Source organism: Equus przewalskii, chromosome 5 (assembly GCF_037783145.1).
Source record: "Equus przewalskii isolate Varuska chromosome 5, EquPr2, whole genome shotgun sequence".
In the NCBI taxonomy this organism is placed as follows: Eukaryota; Metazoa; Chordata; class Mammalia; order Perissodactyla; family Equidae; genus Equus; species Equus przewalskii.
Window position 1 is genome coordinate 71,349,927 of NC_091835.1, and position 19,231 is coordinate 71,369,157.

Here is a 19,231-nt window from a genome sequence, read left to right on the forward strand (position 1 = left end):
ATCAGGGAAATGATGGAGGCGTGAAATAAGTTCAAAATTAATTTTATCATTCTCCTATTTATTTTATCACTTTCCTGTTCTTATTAAACCAGACAACTATATTCTCTTAACCTTTATGCCCCTCCCGCACAGCGTTCCTCTGGTGTGTATATATTATATATTTAAATGAATTTTAAGTCATACTGGTCTGAATAATAATAGGTAATTACAGCTCATTTGGGGGAGATGTTAGAGTCAACCCCTTTCCCTGGGAAATCATCACTACAGTGGGGGCCGATGCGGGAAGAGAAGACAATTCTAATTCATTTCTCTGTCTTGAAAAATAATTTTCACTGTGGAATGATGTTGACAGAGGTGGGAAGTAGGTGAAAGTCTTGGAATTTAGAAGAATTTCAGTATGTTGCTAATAGTGATCAAATTTTGAAGTCCTTAGTTGTCTTGGACATGAAAAATAGGGAGATCTATACCTTTTGATTTATTATGGATAATATAAAACTAGAGAGTGTTTAGTAAGGAAACATTACCAAAGCTGGGAAAAAAAATCTAGTTTTGATGGAGAGACATCTAAATTTTACTTCCTCAAATGGTCCCATGTAAAATGTGTGTTCCCACTCTTCTCTCTTTTTTCTTCTTAAAGCTCTTGTCTGGGAGGGTGGACTTTAAACACACCCATCTGTCAGTTACTTACAGTGACATCTGCTGGTGAGAGCCTTTGCCATCACTGTGCTCATTGCCCTGGACTTCAGGAAAACTACCCATTTCTGAGACGTGAAGAACCAGTTATTAAATCTATAAAACACTGTTAATATGCCAGAAAGGGGAGGATGCACAGGCTAAGTTTTTTATTTTTATTTTTTTGCTGTGTAGGTGTTTCTAATGATAAAAGTTACGTAATTACATTATACAAAATACTAGAAATAGGAAGTAGAAAAACAAAACTAATACCACTCCTCCTCACAGTCACCAATTTGCTATGTTTTCTTCTGCTTTAAATTTTAATGCATGTATTTCTTTAGCATAGCTCACTTCTTAGTGTGCATGTAATTTGTTCCTTTGTTTAGTAATATTATAGCATAAGCATTTTTTCCAAGTTGTTATACATCAGTTAACCATAAATTTTACTGATTGCCTAATATTCCATCTGGTCATTTAACAATTTCCTTATTGTTTACATTTTAACCCATTTCTTGTATTGCTATTGTAAGTACTTTAATGATGAATGTCTGTTCAAATGATTTTTTCCATAGTTGGATTTTTTCAATGATGAACATTTTTATGAACTCTTTCCCCAAAGAGTTATGACCTTTCCCCAAAGGTTAAATTTTTATGTTTTTCCTTACTAGTGAGGTTGAATATTTTTCCTTCTTGTTTACAAGTCGTATCAGTTGATTTGTCTACTGGCATGATGATAATATTCTTAGGAACTTGGCTGGGCTGTTTTTTCAAATAAAGAAATTCATTGTTTTTAATATTTGCTGAAAATAACTTCCTCAAGCTCTTACTTGCTTTTTTAATAGGGAAGCTTTTCATTTTTATATGTCAAGTGAATCGATCTTTTCTTTTGTGACTTCTTGAATGAATTTTTAATGAATGTTCACATACCTGGCAATCTTGCTGTTTCACTTATGTCCCAGAAACTTTTTAAAAATCACATATAGATGCTTTCTAAAAGTTTGATAATAGTTTTCTTCTTATTTAAACATATGTGTGTGTATTTAACTCCCCTCACTTTATTTTTCATTATATTTAATATGGAAAAATATAAAGAAGGCATCCTATCATTTAAAGAAACCAGTGTTAGTGTTTTTGAATTTCTTCCCCTTCTTTCTTTCCACACAATTTTGTAAACACTGAACTTTATCTGCCCAGAATTATTTCTGAAATGTGACAGGGGCTGAGGTATCTAAAGTTATTTTGAACAGAAGATTTATCTCTGAGCCTTCTGACATGTAGAGCAAAAAAAGGCAACTGGAGATACCTCTTTCTCTCTTGTGTGTTATCTCACTAGATTTAGTCTCCTTGCCTGTAGCACCTAACATTAGTGTGGAGCACACAACAGAGGTGCCATCAAGATTTGTTGAATTAAAATAAATAAAAAATAAATATTTTCCTTCTCCCTGCTCCTGTGGTGCCCCCCCGCGAATGTAGATTGTTTATTTTTTCTTTTACAGTTTTCCCCTTTGATCCTTTTCTCCTTCCTTCCTTCCTTTTAAAGAGTTTTTTGAATGAGAGTTTACTTTTTTTTTTAAGATTGGCACCTGAGGCTAACAACTGTTGCCAGTCTTTTTTTTTCCCTGCTTTTTCTCCCCAAATCCCCCCAAGACATAGTTGTATGTTTTAGTTGTGGGTCCTTATAGTTGTGGCATGTGGGACGCCACCTTAACGTGGCCTGATGAGTGGTGCCATGTCCATGCCCAGGATCCGAACCAGCGAAACCCTGGGCCACCAAAGTGGAGCATTCGAACTTAACCACTCGGCCACGGGGCTGGCCCCTAGAGTTTACTTTTTAAAATAGTTTTATTGGGCTATAATTCATATGCTTATAATTCACCCACTTAAAATGTACAGTTCAGTGGATTTTAGTATATTCACAGAATTGTGCACCCAGTACCACAATCCAATTTAAGAACGTTTTTCATCATGCCAAAAAGAAACACCACATGGCCCATTAATTGTCATGCCCCTTTCTCACCCCTCATCCCTGGTCTAAGGCAACCACTAATCTACTTACCATCTGTATGGATTTGCCAGTTCTGGGTATTTCATATAAATGGAATCGTATAATATGTGGTCTTCTGTGAGGCTTCTTTCACTGAGCATAATGTTTTCAAGATTCATCCATGTTGTAGCATGTATCGGTAATTCATCCTTTTTTATTGCCAGATAATATTTCATTGTGTGAATATACTACATTTTGTTTATCCCATTCATCAGTTGATACACATTTGGGTTGTTTCTACTTTTTGGCTATTGGGAATAATGCTGTGCACATTTGTGTACAAATTTTTGTGTGGACATATGTTTTTATTTCTCTTGGTTATATACCATGACTGGAGTTACTGGGTTAGATTTCTGTTTTAATGAGTTCCTTAGTCTGTATCTTTGAAAGATCTGAAAAATATTTGTTGCCTCTCTTTTGTTTACATACCTGGCAATCTTGCTGTTTCACTTATGTCCCAGAAACTTTGAAGTTCCCTGTATTCAGCCACTAAATCCTGCCTTTTTTACTCCTAAATATTTCTTATCTGTGCATTTCTCTTCACTAGAACCGCTACCCTACTTTAGAGCTTTATTATCTCTCACCATTATCTAATGGAATAGCCCAGAATATTTCTTTCTTTTAGTACTCCCCCTCTCAACTCTTATACTTCTTTTATCAGAGCATTTTATTACTACTTTATTATACAAATTATAGGACAGATATTATACTTGTTGGTTTCATTTTGTGTCTTCCCAGTGGGATAGAAGCTCTATAATGGCCCTGATTATATCTGACTATTCCCAAAGCTTAATACAGTATTTGGCACATGTCCTTAGTCCTAAGAGAAAACTTGCTTGCTTAAAGATTAGTCACATCGTAAAGACTTGATCTATTTTGCCAAAATGCCCTCCACACACACCAGGCTGTTTCCCTGCTATGTGCTTTTGTGCCCTCATGCTACGAGGAGTGTATGAAAGTGCTTTTCTCTCCAAACTCTCCCTACCATCACTTTTTTTAAAAGTCTGTCATTTAAGTATCTGTCTTGCATTTAATAATATCATCTGTTTTGAAGTTCGTCTCTCCACCTCCATCTTCTCCCTCTACTCCACCATCATCCCACACACCATGTTCTACTCCACTACATTCCTTGACTCTGCTCAGAGTGTTCCCTCTGCCTGAGACACCCTTCCCTTGCCAACATTCTTCACCTGGCTAACTCCTATGCGTTCTTTAATGTCTGGCCCAAATGTCAGCTCCTTTAGGAAGCAAGCCTTCTCTGAAATTACAGGCTGGAGAAATTACCGTTTTTGGGGTGGCTTGGTGGCATAGTGGTTAAATTCACTCGCTCTGCTTCGTCAGCCCAAGGTTTGCAGGTTCGGATCCTGGGCATGGACCCGTGCACTGCTTATCAAGCCGTGCTGTGGCAGGCGTCCCACATATTTAAAAGAATAGAGGAAGATGGGCACAGATGTTAGCTCAGGGCCAATCTTCCTCAGCAAAAAGAGGAGGAGTGGCAGTGGATGTGAGCTTAGGGTTAATCTTCCTCACTAGAACATCCTTTGAATGGCTTTTTTTTTGTTTTTTGGGGTTTTTTTTTTTTAGGAAGATTAGCCCTGAGCTAACATCTGCCGCCAATCCTCCTCTTTTTGCTGAGGAAGACTGGTCCTGAGCTAACATCCATACGCATCTTCCTTTGCTTTATATGTGGGACGCCTGCCACAGCATGGCTTGACAAGTGGTGCGTAGGTCCACACCTGGGATCCAAACCATCAAACCCCAGGCCACCAAAGTGGAATGTGCACACTTAACCGCTGCGCCACCAGGCTAGCCCCTGAATGGCTTTTACTATAACATTTGTCTCATTATTTTGAAATTATTTGTTTCTGTCTTCTCTAGTGAACTAAAAGCTTTTCAATAGTGAGAAATATTTCTTTTAATCTTTAGAGCTTAGTATAGTACCTGGAACAATAGACAGTAAATAATTGATAAATATTTCTACAGCCTGCCCTTAGGGAGTCCACATGGTATAGGACATTACAGGGATAAGCCCTAAAGGAAGTTTATATACATATAGTAAAGCCTATAAATTACCATTCATACATGTGTGTGTATAAAATATGCTGTAGTAATTCTATAATCAGGAAAGATTTAGTGTGGAAGAGAGAAGTTTAGAAGCAAAATATATGGATTTGTATAGAGCACAAGTTCCCAATGAGTTGGCAAGGGTTTGCATTCTGTAGCAGAGGGAAATAAGTTTCTGGTGCCTGTTCTCTATTCTTGTGTGGTGTAATTTAATATAAAATTATCATCATCAGAATTTTTTGTTAGATGCTTCCCCACTTACACCATAGTTCTAGGAGATGGACAAAAAAAAATTAAAGGCTCTTACCAATTTGACACACATAAAAAATAGTAACACAATATTGCTTGGAGATATGTATGACATGTAGACTGCATAGTCAAGAAAAATTGATGTACCCAGCATAGTCATGTCTCACTTTAAGAAAATATAATTCCTTTTTTTTTTCTGTAGTTAGCAAATGCATTTAGCCATATATACCAGAAAACCTATTACAGTGGCTTAACAGGATAGGGGTTTATTCTCATATACTATGAAATCTGGAGGTAGTGAGTCAAGGCTGGTGTGGCAGCTACAGGTAACAGTAGGAACCCTGGCTGTGTTTACTTTTGCCTTAGTGTAGGTCACTTGCTGTGCTTGGGAGGCAGCTACTCCACCTTTGGTCATTGTGACCTCTTTCCAGACAGGATAAAGGAGGGAAAGATGAAATTTGATAAAGGAGGAAGCAAGCCTAGTTGTTCCTATTTAAAGAGCTTTCCTGAAAGTCTTACCCAGCAATTTTGTTTTACACCTGATTGGCTAAGACCATGTCACGTCGCTACCTCTTATCTGCAAAGGAACCTGGGAAGGAGAATATTTTTAACCCAGCACATTGTTACCCTGAACAAAATCAGGTGGCTTTTAGGGAGGAAGAAGGAGAGTATGAAAACTGGGAACAAGTAGTAGTATCTGTTATTGAACGCCAGAGCTAGTGCACGTGCATAGACGTACCACTCTAACACCCACAAATAGAGAATGAGGAGTCTGCCTAAATAATTATCGTAGATGATGGAATCTTGTTTGTTTTAAAACTTTTAAAGGATAATTTACTGAAAATTGTGGAGACATAATGGTGGCAGCCAGTTTTTTAAATCTTCCTGCATCTCCCTCTTAAAAACAGAGTATGTTAGGGGCTGGCCCCGTGGCCGAGTGGTTAAGTTTGTGCACTCCGCTGCAGGCGGCCCAGTGTTTCGTTGGTTCGAATCCTGGCGCAGACATGGCACTGCTCATCAGACCACGCGGAGGTGGCATCCCACATGCCACAACTAGAAGGACCCACAACGAAGAATATACAACTGTGTACGGGGGGCTTTGGGGAGAAAAAGGAAAAAATAAAATCTTTAAAAAAAAAAAGCAAACAAACAAAAAAAAACAGAGTATGTTAATATCATGTACCTCCTAATATGATGTGATGAGAAGGTCACTTCACTGAAGAGTTATTCTTCTCCAAAACCCATTAATCCAGTCTAATGAGCAAACAGTCGAGTGGGATAATTTGAGCATCAATAAGGATGGATAATAACTGCAATGGATCGAAGCATCAAATACAACTAAATCTATTAATTCATGTTGATGCAAAAAAGACTGCAGAAGGATATGTGGGAGCTATCTGAAGTGGTGGAAATATTCTGTATCTTGCTTCTATTCGTGGTTACACTACTGACTGTATACGTTAGTCTGAACCATGATTTCTCAACCTCAGCACTGTTGACATTTTGAACCAGATAATTCTTTCTTTTGAGGGAGGAGTGGGCTGTCCTGTGCATTGTAGAATGTTTAGCAACACTAGATGTCGGATGTGGCGATCAAAAATGTCTCCGTACATCGTCAGATGTCTCCTGGGGAGCAACATGACCTAGTTGAGAACCCTGGTCTCAACTTACTAAAAGTGTGAATTTCATTGTATATAAATTATATCTCAATAAACTTGATTTTTAAGAAAAGGAAAACTCACTCGTCACTTCTCAAGGATTCTGGGAAACTATCTCATCTTGAAAACTAGTAATTGACAGAATCAAGCATTTATCTTGTCTCTTCTGCATTAAACTGTATCTCAAGAGTAACCTAGTAGTCAATATAGGGATGAATTTGGGGGCCATCCTTATGTATTTATTAGTATTATGTTTAATCACTCCCAGTTATCACTTTTTCTGCCATTAAAAGTACAGTTCTTGGGGGGGCTGGTCTAGTGGCATAGCAGTTAAGTTCACACGCTCCGCTTCAGCAGCCCTGGGTTTGTGAGTTCAGATCCCTGGCACGGACCTACACACTGCTTATCAAGCCATGCTGTGTCAGGCATCCCACGTATAAAAAAATAGAGGAAGATGGGTACAGATGTTAGCTCAAGGCCAATCTCCCTCAGCAAAAAGAGGAGGATTGGGTGGCAGATGTTAGCTCAGGGCTTATCTTCCTCAAAAAAACCCAAACAACTTTTCTTTTTCTCTAATTTGCTGCCTCTAATTCACTTTAGACTGGGAAACCAGATTAATAAAATTACTGTTATTTAAAAAGATAAAGCACCATGTATTATGAATCGTCTATTTCTGTTACTAGAGATGTGTTTTGTTTTTTTGTTTGCTTTTTTGAGGAAGATTAACCCTGAGCTAACATCTGCTGCCAATCCTCCTCTTTTTGCTGAGGAAGACTGGCCCTGAGCTAACATCCATGCCCATCTTCCTCTACTTTATATGTGGGACGCCTGCCACAGCATGGCTTGCCAAGTGGTGCTGTGTCCGCACCTGGGATCTGAACTAGCGAACCCCGGGCCGCCAAAGCGGAACATGCGCACTTAACCGCTGCGCCACCGGGCCAGCCCTAACTAGAGACGTTTTTATTTTTTGATTTGGGGCCATATTCTGGATACCTGCTGTTCTTCACACAGAAGTGATGTGTTACGACTATTCTGTTTCAACGTGGCTAAACACACAAATACTTCGTGGTCTGAGATACACTTCTTTGGATTAAATCTATTGTGTAGAATGAAACACGTTCAGAAAACCTAGTGTGTGCTTCGTGTAGGTATGGTTCTAAAATCTAGTCTTACTGTATTAATACTGAATTAAAGAACACAATGTTCCTAAAATCATTCCAGAGAGCAGATGAATAGGGATGTGTATGGGAACCACCCTTTTGAAAATTATTGAGGAGTTTCTTATTTCATCTTATTTTAGTATTGCCCAGGTTTTTTCTCAGAGAATAGGGTGTTTGACCTATCATAGTAGTCTTCTTGAAAGTTCACGACTTCAATTCACTTCTTCGCTTTGAGGAAACTGAAGACGCATGTAACTGCTGTCGCCATTTCAGAAACTGATGCTAAAGGCAACCACCGAGCTGGGCAAGACTGTCATTACACTGTGACTTTGGTTTATACTTATTTTCATCGTGGAAGGGAAAATCTTTAATTTATTTGATTGCCTAACCAGTGCCACATTTTAAGATAAAACTGTTCTTTTTCTAAAACTGTTATTAAAAGAGACTGGAAACAGATTCTGGTCTGATGTTGATGCTCTGTTGGCGTTTCATCCCTCCTTTTTGTTAAATGAAATTCAACATTGTTCATTTTGTCTAGCCCCATTCCCAGTTTTCATAATTTAAAAAAATCCTTTGAAATCATAGTGAGGGTTCCGGAGGATATTAGTTTTGGTTGTTTATTGTGTAAGAATTTGAAAGAGGGCTAGGGGTATGATTTAGAGAGTCCTACTATCTTTGTATTTCTTTGTTTCCCTCTTTACTGGGTTATGTCCTATCCTGAATTTATTTTTATATCTCAATAAAGTGGAGAAAGGTTTGCCTTTTACCAGTTGATTGGGACAGGGGAGATTAATTGGAGATTAATGAGTTGCTTCTCGAATTTTAGTGGAGTTACATTAGGTTGGAAAATAGATCAAAGAAGATGATTTGCTTATAAGTACCACATTTTTGTCTTATTTTGTTTCTGAAAACCTATTGTGTAGATAGCTGGATCTACAGTTTCATAAATTTCTCTTCTGAAGGTAATTTCGGGTGGGTAACCACTGGTGATGCTAACTAGCATCCTGCCTTGCCTGCTGAGCTTTTGGGGATTATTTCAAAGTATGTGTTCTCCATCCCCACTAGGGGGAGTTTCCACTCAGTAAAACAGTATAGTTTTTAAGGTGGATTGATTAAGTAAAATGTTGGTGTCTTATCTTATTCCATGATTTCTCACTATGGTTTTCCCTCAAGATATTTTCCTAATAATATGAGCTACAATGTGTTGAATGTTTGCTAAGCACCTTGCATGTATTGTTTGATTTGTTTCTCATAGTAAATTTATGAGATTGATAATATTTCATACCATTTTTACTGATGAAGAAACTAATAGAGAAATTACATGCTCACAGTCAGAAAGCTAATCAAATGGTGATACAGAGAGTCGTATCTAGGTCTGTCTGACTCCGAAACTTGTTGTGAACCCTGTATTCCAGTACCTGCCAGGTTTATGTCTGCCACTATCATGAAACTCTCAAAACATTCAAAGTAAATTTATTTTATGCCGTAGGCAGATGCTTAGAAGTGGTAGAGTAAGAAGGAAAGCACAGAGAGAGCTTACTATTAGGCATAGTAACTCAAAATTATGTTGATGAGCTGAAAAGAGTGGAGATTAGGTACAGAAGTAAAAATCAAGAGCCTAGGGGCTGGCCCGGTGGCGCAGTGGTTATGTGCACACATTCCACTTTGGCAGCCGGGGGTTCGTCAGTTCGGATCCTGAGTGCAGACATGACACCACTTGGCATGCCAGGCTGTGGTAGGCGTCCCACATATAAAGTAGAGGAAGATGGGCACGGATGTTGGCTCAGGGCCAGCCTTCCTCAGAAAAAGAGGAAGATTGGTAGCAGTTAGCTCAGGGCTAATCTTCCTCCAAAAAAAAAAAAAGAGCCTAGATTTCTAGGAGTTAGGTCTGACCTACCCCATTTACTTAGTTTCTGTCTTTATGGAATAGATAAGCAGACCAATTCAACACTGTGCATTTATAGGAATCTTAAATATGGGTAGAGTAATTAACTTACTTACAGGGTGCTTTCATAGGTGAATACTTACTGATAGTAGGCTTTGAAAACTTGAGAAGAATGTTATCTATTCCTTTGAAACATTACTTTTGTGAAATAAGCCAGCTAGAGCAAGACAATCTCTGTATGACTCCACTCACATGTGGAAGTTAAACATGTAGACAAAGAGAACAGATTAGTGGTTACCAGGAGAAAGGGGGGTTGGGAGGTGGGCACAAAGGGTGAAGTGGTGCACCTACAACACAACTGACAAACAATAATGTACAATGGAAATTTCACAAGGTTGTAAACTATCATAATCTCAATAAAAAGTTAAAAAAAATTACTTTTGTCCATAGACCTAGAGCAGTGTTTGAAAATATCAAGTGTGACCCATTAGTGGTTCATAAAATCAATATACTGGGTGATGACCAGCATTAAGGAAAAAAAAAAATTTAAATAGTCTAGAAAATTTCAGAATACACTGCTTATCCTAAGGGTGAGCATTGTTTGTGAAACGTTTGTTTCAGGTATGTGTGTATGTGTTAGGTCACAATGTCAAATATATTTTTTACTGTGGGTTGCAAGTTTAAAAAGTTTGAAAAACACTGACTAGACCTTTGTGGCATTATGTATCTGTTCTAATTTAACCAGGACAGAAATTATAGTGATTTCATACAAATTTTCTCTTTAAAAGCAAATGACATCAAGTGACGATAGAAGGTATGCTTGATGCTTTCTTCCTTTTTCTAGCATTCTGGAAAGCATCCAGTCCCAAATCAAAACCTTCCTGAAGTGTAAAGCTAGCTCTAAAGAATTAATTTTTATCTCAGGAGAGCCTCATGTGTCAAAATTTATAATAATATACGTGTACTGTTCCCTGCTGAATATTCACAACCTTTTGCTCATTTCAGGAAGTTTCCCCTCTCAGGTTTTGTATGATTTTTAGTTTGGAATCCCTTTAAGTCTTATTTTCAGTCATTTCCGTTTGGTTGGTTCCATAGCACTTTAGCTTTGGGCATGAATAAAAGATTTGTTGGACGTCTTTCTGTAACAGTACATAACTTTATCTCATTATTTTTAATGGATGTATAGTAGTCCATTGCATAAGTTTATCATAATTTACTTAACTAGTTCTTCAATAGTGTATTTTTTTTTTTTTTTTTTGAGGAAGATTAGCCCTGAGCTAACTACTGTCAGTCCTCCTCTTTTTTTTGCTGAGGAAGCCTGGCCCTGAGCAAACATCCGTGCCCATCTTCCTCCACTTTATATGTGGAATGCCTACCACAGCATGGTGTACCAAGCAGTGCCATGTCTGCACCCGGGATCCGAACTAGCAAACCCCAGGCCGCCGAGAAGCGGAACGTGCGTGCTTAACCGCTGTGCCACTGGGCTGGCCCCTTAATTTTTTAATAATATTGCTAAATTAGCCTTCACAAGGATTGTACTAATTTAATTTATCACCATCTATATGTAAAAATGCCAGTTTCCCCATAGCATTGCCAATGCTATGCATTATTAGAGTTTTAACTTTTTGTAATCTGATAGGTGAAAAATTACAAAAGTCCATTATAAATAGAGTTGTGTATTTAAAATTTAGTGAGATTGACCCTGTTTTGGTGTACTTATTGGCTCTTTGTATTTTCAATGAAGGTTCTTGAGATTTCAAGTGTGGGCAATACCAGTGAATGTGGCTTCAAAGCTTTGAAGAAATGGTGCTGTAAATGTAAGATAAGATGCCTGTGGCTATGATGACCTCTGCTGTTTCCCATGTTGACCCTTTCCTGTGTTAATTTCAGGTGATCATGGAGCTCAGCTTGGCCTCCATGGGGCCGGTGGTGATGGGATGCATGATGACACAGCAGGCGGAGAGGAAGGAGAGAACAGCCCAGATCCCCAACCCCAAGCTGGTCGGAGGACCCGGCGGGAAGCATGTACCTGCCCCTACTGTAAAGATAGTGAAGGAAGGTAAGTTGATCTGGCCAGTCTCTTAAGAGTAACTTAAGAGTCTCTTAAGTCTCTTTTCTTAAAGAAGAAAAGTGAATAGATTTGGAGGTGAGAAGAGGAGGGTTAATTTTTTAATCTTAAAGATTTGGTGGGGCTGGCCCTGTGGCCAGTTGGTTAAGTTCATGTGCTCTGCTTCAGCCGCCCAGGGTTTTGCCGGTTTGAATCCTGGGCACGGACATGGCACCACTCATCAAGCCATGCTGAGGTGGCATCCCACATGCCACAACTGAAAGGACCCACAACTAAGAATATACAACTCTGTACCCTGGGGGGCTTTGGGGAGAAAAAGAAAAAATAAAATTAAAAAAAAAATAAAGATTTGGCAGTGTTGTGAAGGGATCAGAGATAGTACAATACATTTGATTAGATTGTATTATAGGATCTCGGTTCCAGCTCTCATCCTTTCCTTGACTCTTTTACCTTGAGCCTTAATAGTGCCTTCTTTCTCCTAGAGATAAGGAAATCAGATGGAGCCAACTGGTCTAATGATTGTTACCATATGTCTGTTTTGAGATGGTTTTAACAAGGTTGCTTGTAAAACAGCCTTGCAGAGAAAAAGAAACGTACCTACTGTAATAATTTTTTACAGTGGCTGTGTGAGAATCGTGAGTTTTCCAGAGTCTTATTTTCCCTCAAAATAGACAAAATGCTTACTCCAAATAGAAAATTCTTCCATCAGGGAATCTAACATGTCCTGTAAAACAAAGTTCTGATGAATTTTCTCAGTAGTAGTACCTGCTATTCAGTATTATCTCTGGAGAGTTGCAAGTTCTGTTTTTTCCTTTAAGTCGTTGCTTTTGAAAGAGAATAGGAAGTCGCATAGTTTTTTAAATGCCTTTGAAAAAAGTCTGTTAAAGTTTTGTTCCAATAAAAATAAGCACAAAAATAAGAAAAGTACTAGAGCTGGCCCCATGGTGTGGTGATTAAGTTTGGCGTGCTCTACTTCAGTGGCCTGTGTTCTTGGGTTTGGATCCCAGGCGTGGACCTATACCATTTGTCAGCCATGCTGTGGCAGCAACCCACATAGAAAGTGGAGGAAGGGTGGCACAGATGTTAGCTCAGGGCAGATCTTCCTCAAGCCAAAAAGAAAATAAAAGTACCAAAATAAAAAATAATTTGAGTTCTTTGTGGGTTACTCTACATTGCAGGAAAAACCTGAATCAAAAGCACTGAGTACAGTAGAATCTCTAAGAAAGCTTAAAGTGGATTTAGATTTTTGAAGACAATTCTCTGCTGATTTCCACCAAAGTGTGATTTCATTTCTTTCTTGTTTTTTTTTAAACATTTTATTTTCCCTTTTTCTCCCCAAAGCCCCTCGTACATAGTTGGGTATTTTTAGTTGTGGGTCCTTCTACTTGTGGCATGTGGGATGCCACTTTAGCATGGCCTGATGAGTGGTGCCATTTCCACACCCAGGATCCGAACCAGCAAAGCCCTGGGCCGCTGAAGTGGAGCCCGTGCGCTTAACCACTCAGCCACGGGGCCGGCCCCTGATTTCATTTCTGTTTGGGTTTTTTCCCCTCTGCTAATATGTGCTGTTAAAATCCAAGAAAAGTTCCTCTTGGAAGTCTCCCCAGTGCCCACAAATAGATCGCACATGGAACAAATTGGTTTGGCAGAAACTTTTCAGAACTAATTCCTGAGAGGAGCTTAGGATCTGCTCCATATAGGGAATATATATCTTTTTTACATACCTTGAATTAGTTAGAGTCCTTATTCCCTTCTTTTTTTTTTTTTTTTTTTTGAGGAAGATTAGCCCTGAGCTAACTGCCGCTGATCCTTCTCTTTTTGCTGAGGAAGGCTGTCCCTGAGCTAACATCTGTGCCCATCTTCCTCTGCTTTTTTATATGTGGGATGCCTACCACAGCATGGCTTGCCAAGTGGTGCCATGTCTGCACCCTGGATCTGAAATGGCAAACCCCGGGCTGCCAAAGCAGAATGTGTGCACTTAACTGCTGTGCTACCAGGCCGGCCCCCTTATTCCCTTCTTTTAACTTTTATCCCATCCATCATCCTCTTCCACTGAAGTCCCTAGTATTGCTCCAGGTTTTCATCATTTAATCTTCACCGTTTGGCTCTTGACCTTTATTCTAGGAGAAAAGTTCTTTGGTTTTCTGTACTTTCTCTACTGCTTTTTTTTCTTCTTTTTCTTTTCTTCTCCCCAAACCCCCCTTAGCACATAGTTGTATATTTTGGTTGTGAGGGCCTCTGGTTGTGCTGTGTGGGACGCCGCCTCAGCATGGCCTGATGAGTGGTGGCATGTCCGCGCCCAGGATCCAAACCAGTAAAACCCTGGGCCGCCAAAGTGGAGTGTGTGAACTTAACCACTCAGCCACGGGGCTGGCCCCTTTCTGTACCTCTAAAAGTAAAATATATTTTCTTTAAAGTTCTCTACCACGTGCTTAAATGGAGAGACCCTTTGCTCATTAAGTTTCTAGTCAAAAATATTACCATATTCACAGTAGTTCTTGTGGAAAATGCTTATATTGAGACTTTATTTTTTTTTTGTTCAGATTGGCACCTGAGCTAACAACTGTTACCAATCTTTTTTTTTTCTTCTGCTTTTTCTCCCCAAATCCCCCCAGTATATAGTTGTATATATTTTTTTAGTTATGGGTCCTTCTAGTTGTGGCATGTGGGACACCGCCTCAGCATGGCCTCATGAGCAGTGCCATGTCCGCACTCAGGATCCGAACTGGCAAAACTGTGGGCTGCTGAAGCGGAGCACACGAACTTAACCGCTCAGCCACGGGGCGGGCCCTGTATTGAGACTTTTAAACTCCATGAAAAATACAAGAAAATGCCTCACAGACTTCACAAGTCACTGTGAGAGTGATTATCTCTTCAAACATCAAACATCAACATCGATTAAGGACCAGGAAGGCAGAAAAGAGCAAATATCCAATAGAGAGGAAACCTACAACTTGAATTTTAGGTATTAAGAACTAGAATCAACTAAAGGTCTATCTTTTGATACTAACGAGAAGCCCTTTTTTTCAAATAAAAGTTTGGTTTAGCTTTGAGTAGATCAGGTAATTACTGTTGACACTTTGTGGTTCTTTAATTTTTCTCTCTGGAATGAATGATGCATAGTTGAATTCTCACTTTCAGGGGCTCTGGGGATCCTGGCAAAAAGAAACAGCACATTTGCCACATCCAAGGCTGTGGCAAAGTATATGGCAAGACCTCACACCTCCGGGCACACTTGCGCTGGCATACGGGCGAGAGGCCATTCATGTGCACCTGGTCATACTGTGGGAAACGCTTCACACGTTCTGATGAGCTGCAGAGGCACAAACGCACACACACAGGTGAGCTGAAGCCTGAGGAAGGAAGAAATAGTAATAGACCATAGACCAGAATGGATAGACTACAAAATGTACCTATGAAATAAAAATTTCTGAGCAACTTAAGTTTGAAACTGAATGTGTGGTTCACAAATGGAATTGGAATTAATCTGGAAACTGTTAAGAAGGAAGGAGGTAGGTTTTGAGTGGGATTTTCAAGGAGGACTGTGACCCCATTAGTCTTCTTAGTCTCGTCCTGCCTTAACTTTCCTGCTGCATTCCCTCCTGTCTGAGGACTCCCAAACCTTTACCTATATTTATTCCCCCAAAAAGCAAAAGATACCAGCTTTGTCTTGGTTCTATCACCTTCTAAGATGGTCTTGTTCTACCTAATATAGTTTGAAAGCAGTGAATTGGACAAAGTACCCCTACTTCCTGAGATGTCAGTTTCTTATGTCCTTTCTCTTCCTTTACCTAGGTGAGAAGAAATTTGCCTGCCCTGAGTGTCCCAAGCGCTTCATGAGGAGTGACCACCTGTCAAAGCATATCAAGACCCACCAGAATAAGAAGGGAGGCCCAGGTGTAGCCCTGAGTGTGGGCTCTTTGCCCCTGGACAGTGGGGCAGGTTCAGAAGGCAGCGGCACTGCCACCCCTTCGGCCCTTATTACCACCAATATGGTAGCCATGGAGGCCATCTGTCCAGAGGGTATTGCCCGACTTGCCAACAGTGGCATCAACGTCATGCAGGTGGCGGATCTGCAGTCCATTAATATCAGTGGCAATGGCTTCTGAGATCAGGCTCCCAGGGCCAGAGACATATGGGCCATACCCATCAACCCTGGGTGCAAGGTAGCATGGGTCCAAGAGACATGTGGGAGAGAGAGCCATGAGGCATTAAAATGCATGGTGGTGGGAAGAATTAGGGGAGGGATACAAGAGAAGAAATGGGGTCCTGGCACCCACCTATATCATCAGTACCTCCTTGAAGTGGGAAACATTAGTGAAAATTCTGTTGGTGCCACCTTTGATGAGAATTTGTTTGACCCCAAATAGTTTCTTCTTACACTTCTTACCCCAGCATCCCCTTCCTGCGTTTCCCTTCTCAGCTCCCCCATGATGGATCCCCCCCTTTTCCTAAAGCCATCATGCCTTGATAAATATATATGATCATTGAAATACTTTTTAACAAAAAACAGATTCTATATTATATATATATATATATATATATAAAAGATATATAGAGATGCATTTGCAGGGGTTGGCTGGGAGGAGGAAGGAGACCATTCTCTGACCAAAATACCTTGGTCATTTTTTTTACATTGCCTTATTTCTTTATGGCTGAGCCTTGTTGTGACACATCAAGCTTTTCTATAGATGTTGTCTTGGCTTCCCACCAGATTAAGATTCATTTGCTCTGCTTTTAGTTTATATATACATACATAATGTTTTCCTTTCTTAATTTTATCTTTTTATTTGGGATCAGCTTCTCGCACTCCTTTTCTGACTCACCCCTCTCTGTCTCCCTTTCTCTCACCTGATCACTTCATGTTTTGTTTAAGTAGTGATCCCTGGGTGAGGAACATCTGTCAGCCTTTTAAAGTCCTTATTCCCAGCAGCAGAATGGAGAAGCCTTGAAGCCCAGGCTGATGCTTGAGATAGCTATGGAGGGAGTGTTCAAAATACTACTGACGCAGGCACCCTCTTGGCGCTGGAGAGTCACAGACACCTCTCTTCATTAGCTATTCTAAGCATTAAGAATCAGAAGTCTTTCTACAGAATTGTACAACAGACCTTTTGAAGGTTATAATCTGGGATCAGTTTGTATAAACTGTCAAAAGATGGTAAAATAATAGGTAGGGGCTTTCAGTAGGAAAATGATGTGCTCAGAAGCAGAAATGACTCATAGTAGTCCAGTTCAGGCGTTAGTGGAGTATTTGGACTTTTATACAGCTGTCTTCCAAGGTAACTCTAAGCTTTGATGTGTAGACTTCTGAATTTACATTCTGAAAGGAAATAACGCTTTCTCTTTTGAACCGTGCCCAGTAGTTTCTTTCCCATTATGTTATTAGGGAGCATCAGCCAATGAATCTGTTCCAGGTTTCCATTCTGCAGACTCCAGAGCATGTACTAGTGGCAAGGCAGTGGTTCTTCGATCCTTTCCCTTAACTCTTCCTTGGGTGGTTCCTAAGGGAAAAGGAAGCACACGATCATGGGAATGATAGCCCAGAACAAAAAGAAATCTTGTCTTACCACTGTGGTTTATAGGAGAGATCAGGAGAAGCCATCCTGCTTTCTCCATGGCCTGATTCCTGAAGAGACTGATCCAAAAATTATAGCGGCAGGGAACTCTTAGTGCGTTTGGCACTGAGATTTAAATGCAACCAGACTTGTCCTCAAGGCCCAGCCATTAAAACATTGTCTCTCTTGACCTTTTGGTAACTTGTCAGAGAGCTTTTCACTGTGAGGAAGTGTGGAAATGGCTGTGTGTATGTGTGTAATCTGTTAGGTTGGGGATAGGTTTTCTGTTAGCCAATACTAAAAGAGACCTGCAATAAAAAATTACCCTGATCTGATAGAAAGCGAAGTGTTTGTGTATGACTGTGTGAATGTGTGTTTGTGCCTGTATATATCTACACACAGATGAGAAATTATATATGAAATTGTTGGAAAATAAATCAAATTCAGATCAAAATGCCTTTCAGGCCCATTACCTAGAAATCTATCTTAAAACCTGGGTATGTTCCTGAGGTCATTTCTTTGCTAATGATAAATTAGTTACAATTATGAATGGGGCATATTCTACTGCACTTTTAAAAAAAGAAACTATTTTTGTGTTTGAAAGTGAAACCAACATCCAGATCTATAGCAGAGTCCTAGTTCCTTTCGTAAATCTTTTTACCTTGACTACAAGTAGATGATGCTATGATTCTACTATATATTTTATATAAAATCTATCTAAATTAGGGTTTCGGTAAGTTTGTGTTGTTGTTTAACCTGAAATACAATGTGTTAATATTCTAAACAATAGTTCACTCCATTGAGTCCTTTCTCTGCAGACTTAATACTATTTTTAACACTCAGGAACTATTGTAAGGAACTCCCCCAGATCAAATTCTATTAATACTGAAGTAGAAGTCATCCATGCCCAGCCACTTACCACACCTTTTATTCCCACTGAAAGGCAGAACTCAGAACCTGTTATTTTATGTCTGTAATCATGTACATAGGCATCTTTTGGAGGAAAGGGGTAGGATAACTCAGTGGAGTGTGCAGTATTTTGCTAGAGCATTTCAAGGAATGGAATCTTCCCCAGTTTGAAATTATTAGATATAAACTAGCGTAATGATGCTGACGACTACAAGCTTTTAGAAGGTTATTTGATGGTATTTCTCTCTGGGATGGAATGCGGTTTACTCTCACTCCCCTTCATTAGCATTACTATGAGTGAATTTGTTGCCAGTTCTTTCGCTTGTCCTATTTCCTTCTCTCCAAGGAAGCTCTAGATCCAATATCTTGTTTGGCCCCTAAACTGAAGCAGCTTCTGCTTTTGTCTCCCAGCAGCAGTGAGCCACTCAGTCTTTTCCACAGGAAGTTAGGAGCCTACATTCCTTGAGTCAGGAGCTTTTTGCTGAAAATCCCTTTCGCTGAACTTGTGGCCAGCGGAAGTTAATGTAACTGACAGGCATATTGATTCTAAATTTTTTTTCATGAGTTGCTTTTTTATTTAATTTTTTTTAATGACCAAACCTTGTGGGGCGGGGGATGCCCAGAGGAGTGGTAATATTAAAGCACTCATTCCCTTCTCATTTCAGGTTGCCCATCCACATTCATCTGCTTATCATTGACAGTCTCACTTTCTACCCAGAGCAGTAACAACCCATGCCATCTTCCGTCAGGGACCTCCCAGCTGGTACCCTGTTTGTGGGTGCTATGCAGAACCCAATTTAATGGATATTTCTCAGCCTGGTTCAGAATAAATAGAACCTTTGATCCCAGAAAGTATAGAGAGTGGGGTAAAGATTATGATTGGGGGAGGGTTAGAGACAAAAGCTGTAAATTACTATGGCTGATTGATTTATTTCTACTATATACATATATATATATTTTTTGC

The 19,231-nt window shown here is 39.6% G+C and overlaps 1 protein-coding gene across 1 annotated transcript in view; it reads left to right on the forward strand.

Moving 5' to 3' along the window:
* SP1 (Sp1 transcription factor) overlaps positions 1–17,325 on the forward strand; it is a 38,209-nt gene extending 20,884 nt beyond the window's left edge. Inside the window, exons 4-6 of the mRNA XM_008532975.2 lie at positions 11,626–11,794; positions 14,945–15,144; positions 15,599–17,325. Of these exons, the coding sequence (XP_008531197.1) occupies positions 11,626–11,794; positions 14,945–15,144; positions 15,599–15,912 (683 nt within the window). The 3' untranslated portion in view covers positions 15,913–17,325. The remainder of the gene's footprint in view (positions 1–11,625; positions 11,795–14,944; positions 15,145–15,598) is intronic.
* The last annotated feature ends 1,906 nt before the right edge of the window (positions 17,326–19,231 follow it).